Here is a 12134-nt window from a genome sequence, read left to right as displayed (position 1 = left end):
ATATCTGATAAATTTAAATTCATACATCCCCAATTATTATTAACATAATTACCCCTTTTGTTGATTAAAATTAGTAGTTAAAACGTTTTGACACTAAACTTGATTTATTAACACATCAAAATTCTATGAAAGTCCCCAAAGTTGTTAAGCAAACGAATAAAATAAAAAAATTGGTATAAACCTTATGGGACTAGTTTGATAAACAAACTTTTATCCACTCACTCCCTAGGAAATTATAGCTGCGCTACGCATGCTAATTTGGGGGGCGGGGGGGGGGGCATAGGACTGTACATTATACTGTCACCCAAAGTTTTATAAACATGATCTCTATTTTGTTGGTTTAAATACTATAGGTGCTACTATCCAATATTGATTGGATTGTTCAAACTTTTTAACCAATAATTTTATAAGGGGTAATGGGAATGTATATCAAATATCTTCCATTGTCTTATTATTTAAGATTCCTTACTTTTTAGTGAAGCTACTTAATACATGTAGATTCGTACTGAGACTTTGAAATTTACACTGTTATATAGGCGTCGATTAAAAAAAGTATATTCAAAATTAAAGCTTATATTTGAAATAAATCAACTCAGCTCCTATTTGATTAAGATTAATAAAATTGAAATGGTTAATAGGCTAATGAAGACGATTTGATTCTCGTTTTCAACTACTTATGGATGTTGTCATCCTTGTCAGAAGTTATTTCACTGCATTAGCTTTATCAAAAAAGAACAAAACTTTGAAGAAATAATTCTTGCAATCTGAAAATTGACCAAATAAAAAATTTGCACTTAAACTTCGTTCTCTCTCCTCTTTCTTTCCATATCTCTCTTTCCTAGTTCAATTTCCAGGGAAGGATACATTGGGCATTGGGCTGTTTATTACACCAGTCCCCATAGTTTTATGATAACGTTTTCTTATTGGTTCGCTTAAAAAATTTAGGGACTTTTATTGAACATTGATTGGTTGGTTCATTAAGTTGAGTGCCCAAACGTTTAAAACACTAATTTTAATCTAACAATGGGAAATTTTGGTATTATAATTGGGGATGTAAATCAATTTATCAGACATTTGCATATCCCTTACATCCCTACCAATTTCATTTTCCCAGAAGGTGCAAGAACAAGGGCTGGAAAAATAAGTTTAAATCCTTTCATTCTCTCAATATTTACCATTAGTAATCTACCTAGGCAGATTTTACGGATAAGAATTGTGGGGATGGTTGAATCCCTATATCCTTACTGTTTACAAAATCAGTCTCATTCTTCACTTCTCCATATTGTCCCATTTGATTTAGAAGGGAGGGGACATTGGACCATATATTACTGCACTGGTATTTACAGTTTTATAACAGCGCACATAGGGGCAAGAAGGGGCATCAATTCACCACCCCCAAATCAAGTTTTAAACATTCTATGAGTATTATCATACCCAATGTACATCAGATTTCAAAGGAATCGTAAAAATACGCTTTTCAAGTAAGCATTCTAATGCATGGAAGTGAAGAAATGCAAAAATTTTCTTACAGAAAAAGGCATACTTTTTGTGTTTCACCAACAATTTTAAAAGTATTATAAAATCTCTTAGAATTAACGTAATTAGACAAAATAACTTTTGATGAGTCATGCATTACATATATTTTGACACTATAAAAGAAAAAAACACAAATTGAAGAAATTAGTCCTAAATAATTCTAGTTGAAGTCAAGATTTTAGTTTTTTTTTGTTTGTTTTTTAATCAACTTTTAAGATCACAGTAAGAGGAAACATGTTTTCGCCGGGTGTCGCCGGCTAAAAAAACGATATTTGATTACCCAAAGACATATTTTAATCGCCAGTACTGGTTTCACTTACCCCCCTGCGCCCCCGTAGGGGTTTTTAGTCCGTTTTCTGAACGTAAGTGCACGAAAAGTTTGTAAGAAAAAGCGTTTAAATGCACTTTTAAAGTCAAAACTTAAGATATAATTCAAATAAATAAAAGACACAAAAACATAGACATATTGGGAAATATTTATTCTGACTTAGAATTAAAGTTAATGATAAGTATTTTCAAGTTCTATTCCACTAAATGATGGGAAGGAGAGGGGGGGGGGGGGCTAAACCTAAATCTAAACTTCTTTATGTTTGATGTTTTAATGTAACTAAATAATCGTTTCTATAGATTATTACATATATCAGGGATCTAAAGGGATAAGACAAAGGTCAATAAATTGTTGTACATCCCCAATGATAATACACAAAATTACCCCTTGTGTAGATTAAAGTTAGTAGTTAAAACGTTTGAACACACAAATGTAAAACTTTTGGGACTAGTGTTATAAACAGCCCAATGTCCCCTACCTCACTGCGGAAAGGTAAAGTAAATATGCAAATAACGTGAGGTTCTTATAATCATTCTAAATTGGAATTAGCAAGTAGTCTATCTGTCTGTCTATTGGTAATGCTTTGTTTTTAAATTATGTAGTTACATGGTATTCATGTTTAATGTCAGCAGTTTTATTTAGAAAGGGAGGGGACTGTTAATTACACTAGTCCCCAACCTTCAAAGTTTTATAATAACGTTTTTATATTCGTTAGCATAAGAACTTCAGGAAATTTAATTGATTTTTTATTGGTTGGTTCATTAAGATAAGTGTCAAAACTTTTCAACCACTAATTGTCATCTACAGATAAATAATTTTGTAATATAATTTATTAAATATGTATCAATATTGGGGATGTACATATTAATCGGTTATTATTTTGTTCCTTAGATCCCTAGGTGTTAATATATAATACAAAGTATCTTGATGTCTGTTTGTCTGTCCGCCCATCTCTTAAGATCTCGCTAACCACTAAACAGATTGAATTCTACTCTTCAGGTAATATATCTACTGGTCCTGTGGTTGTTTAAAGCTCTTTTTCAAAAATAAAAATCCTCCTCAATTTTTTCATATTTCTATAATTAGGGTCGGTCCGTCCGTACGTCTGGTACAGATAGCTCTTTTACTTAACTTAAACAGGCTAGAACTGTCCTATCGATCTCAAACTTTTCATGCTGATTTCTACAACAGTTAGGTACGACTTAGAAAGCACAGCAACTCTATAATCGTTACCAGAAAGTCCGTACATCCATTTATAACAAGCTGATTTTTATTTTTTTGACAACAAATAATGGTTTTGAATGTTACAAATATCCTATTCATCTGATTTTTTAAATTCTGATTCCTATTTCAATAAGGTGTAATGTTATAAGCGAAGCAACTCTATAATCAAGTCCTAAAAACGTCAGTATATCCTTAAACAGTAACATGTATTTAATCAGTTTTAATACAATTTTGTATAGACATGCATTAATATTCAGTTCTGACACTTCACAAGTGTTAATGTTTGTTTGTCCTTCCATTTCAGAGCTTCGCTTCTTTCATGGATGTTGTCATCCTTGTTTAATTACCTCTTGGGGCAAATCCCCTAGAGGCTAGGAGCGAAGCCGCTAGTATTCATATGATCAGTAAACAAGAATCATAATATCATTATAAATATAGATATTAGTTAATAAAAATTTATGTTAATCATGCCCACATTTATAATGGATTTATTAAACATAAAAATAAAGTGAAACTTGTAGCTTGCTAAAATAAGGATCCCCATCCACCCCCTTTACACCATCCCCTCCCCTCCTACTGAAATGAATTACATGACCCCAAATTTGACACTTTGAACACTAAAATCGGACTACAATTGACATAGTTACACTTTTAAGTGCCCAAAAAGCTAGTGATAGGGTAGCTGCGCTACTAAAAAATTCTCATATTGCTCTGATAACCAAAACCCCTAATTAGACGATTTAAACACGAAATTCAAGATAGTTGATGGATAGATAGATGGATAGATAGATGGATGGATAGATAGATGGATAGATAGATGGATAGATAGATGGATAGGTAGATGAATAGATATATGGATAGATAGATGGATAAGTAAATGGATAGACAGATGGATAGATAGAGGGATAGATTGATGGATGGATAAATTGATAGTTGATTGATAAAGAGATGAATAGTTGATGGATAGATAGATGGATCGATATATAGATGGATAGACATATGGATAGATAGATGGATAGATAGATGAAATATAGATGGATAGATAGATGGATAGATAGATGGATAGATAGATGGATATATAGATGGATAGATAGATGGATAGATAGATGGATAGATAGATGGATAGATAGATGGATAGATAGATGGATAGATAGATGGATAGATAGATGGATAGATAGATGGATAGATAGATGGATAGATAGATGGATAGATAGATGGATAGATAGATGGTTAGATATATGGATAGATAGATGGATAGATAGATGGATAGATAGATGGATAGATAGATGGATAGATAGATGGATAGATAGATGGATAGGTAGATGGATAGATAGATGGATAGATAGATGGATAGATAGATGGATAGATAGATGGATAGATAGATGGATAGATAGATGGATAGATAGATGGATAGATAGATGGATAGATAGATGGATAGATAGATGGATAGATAGATGGATATATAGATGGATAGATAGATGGATAGATAGATGGATAGATAGATGGATAGATAGATGGATAGGTAGATGGATAGATATATGGATAGATAGATGGATATATTGATGGATAGATAGATGGATAGGGTAAGGGGGGGCTATTTTCGGGAGGGGTTAATCTGGTAATTTTCTATCTACCTTCATAAAATGACCTTTATCTCCATGTTTCTTTCAAATGACAGAAAAAAACATTAAAGCAAATTTGTTTGTTGTTAAATTACCTACAAAAAAGTATAAAATGAAATTTTTGTGAGAGGAATTTTAAGGGTACTAAATAATTAAATCCCCTTTTTGGTTGATTTGCCCCAATGTGCAGCGTAATCTTATTTGCTGGCTCAAAAACTTTAGGTACATTTATTGAATTTTTATGGGTTCGGCCCAAACTAGAAGGGTCCAAGCTCTTCGACCAATAATGTTCATCTACAAAAGGTTTATTTTTATCTATTATGATTGGTGATGTTTATTATTTATTGTCCTATACCAGTATAGCAGTAAATGAAATTATATAAATATTTAAATGCAAATGTACGAAACTTTAGTCTATTTCTATGTTTGAAAGTGTTGTTATTATTCCTTGAGTCAATGAGTGGACCTCATAAAACCATTTCACCCCCTCTATTTTTAGCTTTTTTAGACAATTTTATTTGAAACTTGGCGTGGAATTGAAACCCAACAGAGATATCTTAACAATGTTGTTTTCACTCTTCCTTATGTAAAAATAATAGATTGTATGTAAGTTTAGTGAAGGATCTCTAACGCTAAACCGATATGTTCTTCTTTACTGTGAAGCTTCTCATAGGTCCTGCGATGGTCCACTTTAAGTTTAAGAGAAAGTGCCTGAACGTGTATATAAAGTATATTTGTATAGAAAACTTTGAAATTTAATCAAAAGTTTCAGAGTCTATGCTATTTTCAAATATACTAAAATTCTAATTCACCAATTTAGCTTAAGTGTTCTTTATTATTAAAATCATATACATTCAATGTTGGGGGTAAAGGGTTGTTTACCCCCCCTCAAAGTTTTAAACCGCTCATTTTACTCCCTTAAAAATGAAACAAAATACATCCTCAAAATATTAAGCTTTGACGTCCCTGATTAAAAGAATTTTAATTATGGACATATTAATCCTTGTTTAAGTGGATGAAATTTGCATTATGACATTTTATTGGTGTTTCTATACGTATTTTTAACAGACTAGAGCTTCTTTAAAGATATTATATATCGGCTAAAATTACTTTAATTTAAAAAATATAATCTAAAGGAAAGAAAATTATATTTTATTTATGTTTTTTGGAACTTATCAATAAACACCTAATAAAAGTTTCAAAAGTTTTAAGCCGACGAATAAGATAACTGGGTTATGAAACTTAAGGTACCAGTGTAATTTACAGTACAATGTTCCTTCCCTCCTTGCTATTGCCCAATTTAATTTTGATTCTATATAAAAAAGACGTTACACCAGATTTACATGTTTTCTAATAAAGTGAAAAGTGAAAAAAAGCAGCGTACTAAAATAATAATTTCCCCCATCTATCCCCTTTACCCCATCCCCTCTCCTCCAAATGAAAGAAAGAACTGGCCAATAAATGAGTTCCTAGATAGCAACCTAAATTTTTACCCTGTCATAATATCCACTTACATTCTATATCCAATTACAAAAAAGTTATCGAACTCTTTGCTGAAGTCAAACTAACACAAATTATGAAATATTTTATTTTAGGTCGGCATCAACTACCAGCCGCCAACAGCTGTTCCCGGCGGAGATCTGGCCAAGGTATTGTCATATTTGTAGTTGCGCGGCATTAGCAAAAAACATAGCTTGCCTGCTAGCTGTCGGCCAGGTGACGTGTTAGAATCTTGTCTATACCTGGTCATACTAGAGACGTAAAAAATGATACCATCTGCTGCTATGTCTGGTTTGTTACACTAATTATAGTAGTAGGGTGAAATGCCTTAGCCCATAAACAGGTGCAACTCAATATCATGAACAGTTAGGACAACTTTTATAGTGGTAGTGGCTCTACAATTAAAGTCTATTTTTATTTGAAAACAATACCATGATATTCATTTAATTTAGAGATTAGTTACTTCGTAATTTTCAACATTAAGCTTTTACAAAAAGTTCCGATTTTTATCAGTTTTCGCCAGTGTACTTTGTGAGAAAGTGCCCAATACTGAGATAAGTACTAATAAAAATGATTTATTTTTTAGATGTTATAATTTTTATGAATTTTATATGTATTGATTTAGATTGAGAAATGAAGATAACTTTATTTATTTGATTTAGAAACACTAATATTAAGTATATGGGGAATATTTTTATTGAATGATAAAAAAGAGGGAATACTATTTAGATAAATTGATATGAAGATTTTTAGCTTTTAGCTAAGCTATCAGAAAGATACTTTTTCCCTTTCCATTATAATTTAGAATTAGTAAATAATAAAAGGTATCTTTTAAATTTTAGAAAATTGGTATAACAATCAGTTTTGTTTAAAAAATATGATTTAAAAACTTGCAAGAGGGTGAGAGGCAAACTAAAAAGTCGAAAAAACTCGTATTGATTATTGGTTGGAATAGCTAGCCAATAGCACACACAATACTTGTTTCAGGTGCCACGCGCTGTGTGCATGTTGAGTAACACTACGGCCATTGCCGAGGCATGGGCCAGGCTGGATCACAAGTTCGATCTCATGTACGCCAAGAGAGCTTTTGTCCACTGGTAGGTTTCTTTTTTATGTCTTGTGGCTTGAAACTTTGTGCTTTTAGGTGCCGCGAGCTGTTTGCATGTTGAGTAACACTACAGCCGTGGCCGAGGCATGGGCCAGGCTGGATCACAAGTTTGATCTCATGTATGCCAAGAGGGCATTTGTGCATTGGTAGGTCTAATCTATATGTGGTTGTGGTTATAATTATTTAAATGTACTCATTCATGCTGAAAAATTATTAACATTGTTCTTATATAAAAGTAACAGGGTCTGTGTGTACCGAAGGATCTAGCTAATTGATGAACCGATATGGTTCTCCTGTACAATATATCTTCAGGTAGGTCCTGGGAAGGTTTCTAACTATTTTCAGGGAAGGTACCATCCTCTCAAGAGAAATCCCCCCCCACCAATTTTTTCATTTTTAATCTAATATTAAAAATTAGGGTTTTCCCCGCCCCCAATACAATTTTAAATTTTAGAAAATGAACAAAGGAACGGGGTTCATAAACTAGGGTTAAGCTATTGTTGAATGCAAAATTAATGAATTTAAGTCGCACCTTTAAATTAAATAATAAATATATAATTGTAATATAATGTATAGTTTAAAGATTATAACCATTGATTGAAAACCACAATTTGATGTGTACTGTATGCCTTTAAAAGCTTTTTAATTGGTGATGGACAATACTTGTTAAAACGGAGTTACGAGTTTTTTCGTACAAATTTGTCACCTGAATAGTTATTTATCGCATCGTATTATAGACAGCTTTCCGCGAATATCTAAATGAAAAATCATAAGATTAAAACCATTTTGTTAGCCTTGAGGGGCTTATGAGCTTTATTGTAATATTCGTTGAAAATTGACTGCAATACGATGCTATACATTAATTTTAGTATGGCTGAAAAATGGTTTTAATTCAGCGGATGTTAATCGGTTTTAAAGCCAAACTGGAAATATTTTTTTAATATCGTTAGAACTATATCATTCTAACAAGATGGATAGCACATTTTTTTAAAGGTTTTAACTTATATAGACAAGGATAAAACTGTCCAAAAGTATGTATCTCACACACACACACACAAACACACTCTAAGACACTCACACACACAAACACCGCACATGGTCATAGTTAGGATTAGATTTTGAAGGATAAACAACGAATTAATAAAAGTAGTTAAGTTGTTTTATAGTAAAAAACATGAAACACATGGAAATACACAAAAAGGTTAAAGTGATTGTTTGAAAAAAATGCAGGAATTTAAAACGTTCAATGGATGGTAGCATTGAAATCTGTACTATTTATAACTCAAAATTAAATGGCTTCTTAAAATGACTCGACATTAGGATATATAAGTTGGAAGGGATTTTAATGTTAGGGGGAGATTTGAAATCTGGATCAAATTTTAAGGATTTTTAATAAAATTCGTTTTTGTATAATTCTTTATCTAAAAGCGGAAGTACAATTTAAGTTAATTGATTTTGGTCAATAGGATAGGTGGATTAGAAACTACCTTCTCCAATCAGAGCGCAGATAGTTTCCAATCCACCAATCACAGATGTCAAAATTAATTAACTTAAATTGTATTTCCGCTTTTAGATAAAGAATTATACAAAAAAAAAATTTTATAAAAAAAAATCCTCAAAATTTGATGCAGATTTCAAATCTCCCCCTAACATTAAAAATTCCTTCCAACTTATATATCCTTCTCGATATACAGACGGAAAGATCTAACTTTTAGGACAGACAATGGAGTATGCATGATATTTAAATCATTGGTTTCTTCACACAAGGAGAATGCAAACAACCATTTTTTTTCAGCCCCAAAACATTTTTTCGGTCATATTATTTTCAATTTCTTGACATTAGCAAAGTATTTTACCCAATAAAGTTTTTTTTTTACTTCAAAACACAAAAAGAAAAACTTTTTTTTCATCAAAAGTCGTCATAATTCATATGTCAAATATTTTGATAAAATTCTCACTAAAATAAAACTTTGCCATCTAAATTTAATTAATATTTAGAAAATTATTATTTGTATATTGGTCATCTAAAAATATTTTGTCTATCCAAACTTAAGAATATTTTTTTGTTGGTTTTATCCGATAGTAACAATTTTATGACTACGACTATTATTTATCTGAGTTTTCTGTGAAGATTTCTGAAAACTAACCAATAACTTTAATCTACGCAAGGGGTATTCTTGTTTATCCTCATTGGTGATGTATGTATATAAATTTCTCGTCAATTGTCATATCCCTCAATATTAGTGATTATTTATATCATCTTCCTCTCTAGGTATGTTGGAGAGGGCATGGAGGAGGGAGAATTCTCTGAGGCTCGTGAGGATCTGGCCGCACTTGAGAAGGATTACGAGGAGGTTGGCATGGACTCCCTTGAAGATGGGGAAGGTGCTGAGGGAGAGGAGTACTAAACAGGAGGTGGCAAAGGGGTGTGGAGGTGGGGGGCGAATAGGAGGGTAGTTAATAAGGGGGGCAAAACTAAATTGGGGCAGGTTTTGTTGAGGGGGGTTGTGAAGCTAGGCGTGGACTATGTTGCTTATATGGATGTTCTTCTTAGTTCAAAATTTGAACACAAGATGGATCTGCATAACACAAAGGAAATTATTTTATCAAAATAAATTTTACAAAGCAAAATATGTTAAATATAAGTACAAAAAAGAAGCTGTCCTAGAGATCCTAGCATTTTTTCTTCAATAAGAATTACATTTTTAGAGAAAATTGTATCTTTCTCCTACTTCTAAAATTTTATTCTTTTATCAATTATTTTGAAGTGGTAAATTTATTAATTTTTAAAAGGATTTAAAATGTAGGTGTATTTTTCCCTTTACATTTTTATTGTTTTATAAAGTTCACTGTGGGCTATAATTGAATCAAGACAAAAGTAAGCGCCGAGCCCTGAGACCTATGTATGGAGAAAATAGACATAAAACCATGATGATTCCAGGTAAAACCAAAATATTTCAGCGGGGGCTTTTTGAGAAAATTAGATTTGAAAATTTTAAGTTCAATTTTCACCCATTAGGAGTTGCCGCATAATCATGACAAGAAAAGCAAATATTATTTATTTAAAATTTTGAACAACTTTGCTTTTATAAAGTCCTTATTAAAACCTCTCTATATATGATTTATTTTAGGCTGAATTTTCGTGACCTTTGCAAAGCAAATGATAAAAATGGCCATTTATTAACTCCCTTCAGGAGTGGTTTTATGAAGAACTTTAAAAGCAAAGTTGTTCAAAATTTAAAATTTTCTTGTCTTGATTATGCGACAACTCCTACGGGGTGAAAATTGAACTTGAAATTTTCAAATCTAATTTTCTCAAAAAGCCCCCGCTGAAATATTTTGGTTTTACCTGGAATCATCATGGTTTTATGTCTATTTTCACCATACATAGGTCTCAGGGCTCGGCACTTACTTTTGTCTTGATTCAATTATAGCCCACAGCGAGTTATGCTGTGAATCAATTTTATTTGTAGGCTAGGAGGGTTAAATCCATTAATGCCCCTTAACTCTAAAAAAATGTAAATATAATTTTCGATAAAATGATTTTATTTACAGTCGGCAGAAAAATTTCAATCTACTCAAGTTTAGTCAGCCTAATTATTACTATATAAAACTTTATCTACTATATATGTTCTACCATCATTGTTCAGTGATTTTTATAGTAGATACAGTTTTCTTATAATACTTCAATATTCAAAATTTCATTTTGGGCCAAAAAAATAGTATTTAAGTTTTCTATTAATTTTGGCCTAAAATGAAATAATTTTACTGTATCTAGTAACAAAGATCTGTAAAAAAAGATAAATTATAACCATCAAAATTGCACTAATTATGAAAACTGCAAACTATTCGCAAACACTTTCAATAGATTATTATTTACAAATCTTAACTTATTTTGAGCTTTAATAAAAATTTCATCTTACCGTCATGAATCTTAACTTAGTATGAGAATTTGTGATTTGTAATTTTTAATTATAAAGATGAAATGTGTTGATATTAAATAATAAATGTGTAATTATTATAAAAAAAGGATCTTTGTTAAATTAGATAAATAAATATTGCTATTTCTGCCTCTTTATATATTGTTTCATTTTTTATTTCATTAATTTCATTATTTAAAAATAAATTTATTTTCAAGTTTTGGAAAATAAATCTAAAATTTTCCCATCTTTACATTTTATTGTTGCAATAAAATTTAATTTATTAGGTTTTTAATTTTGACTTAATTTTTAAACAAAATTTTTGCTTGCACTTTAGCTTTTATTAGTTGTTCTACTATTTGTTCAATGTTTCATTATGATCAAATACAGATTTAAATAGTTCATTTGTTCTTATTTTAGTCTAAAAATGTGCAAACAATAGATGTAATCTAGATGGATATTCTCTCAATCAGCCAATAGGAAAACAGTGGAGGAATAATCCTGCCTTATTAGTTTGAAAGTTTTCAAGTTTTTTGTACGTAATGAAAGTTATTTTTTCATTTTATTAATAGTCCGGATTACTTAGGATCGAGCTTTGCTTGGTTAAATTATATTGTCTAAAAATCTCCTATCTCGTACGTGTGAAGAATTTGACGAAACAAAAAAAGCAACACTAATAATGTAAGTCTTAAAGACATTCGGATATTTAACTTTTTTTTGACAACTCATTGTATGGAAAGAAGACTATCCACGAACAAGAGCAAGTGATTCTAAGCATCTTCCAGCATTGACCCATAGTATTTTTTAAAGTAAATATACTAGGTTTATGTTTAATATTTGCTTTATAGACTAAAAAGTTAGGTTTCACCATGGTTTTATATGAAAAAAACTTAAAT

The 12134-nt window shown here is 31.0% G+C and overlaps 1 protein-coding gene across 5 annotated transcripts in view; it reads left to right on the top strand.

The window, feature by feature from the left end:
* Nucleotides 1-11642, top strand: part of LOC145331464 (tubulin alpha-1 chain-like) — a 51331-nt gene extending 39689 nt beyond the window's left edge. For 3 of the 5 annotated variants that reach the window (XM_080176140.1, XM_080176136.1, XM_080176139.1), the window contains 3 exons: nucleotides 6306-6359; nucleotides 7355-7464; nucleotides 9591-10169. In XM_080176140.1, the coding sequence (XP_080032266.1) occupies nucleotides 6306-6359; nucleotides 7355-7464; nucleotides 9591-9726 (300 nt within the window). In that variant the 3' untranslated portion in view covers nucleotides 9727-10169. Of the gene's footprint in view, nucleotides 1-6305; nucleotides 6360-7197; nucleotides 7308-7354; nucleotides 7465-9590 lie in introns of all 5 variants that reach the window. The other 2 variants (XM_080176141.1, XM_080176138.1) reach the window with 1 other exon arrangement.
* The last annotated feature ends 492 nt before the right edge of the window (nucleotides 11643-12134 follow it).

Source organism: Acartia tonsa, chromosome 11, assembly GCF_053477335.1.
Source record: "Acartia tonsa isolate MP-2025a chromosome 11, ASM5347733v1, whole genome shotgun sequence".
NCBI classification, from domain to species: Eukaryota; Metazoa; Arthropoda; class Copepoda; order Calanoida; family Acartiidae; genus Acartia; species Acartia tonsa.
The sequence above is the reverse complement of the archived record's forward strand: the minus strand, read 5'-3'. Positions and strand labels throughout refer to the sequence as shown.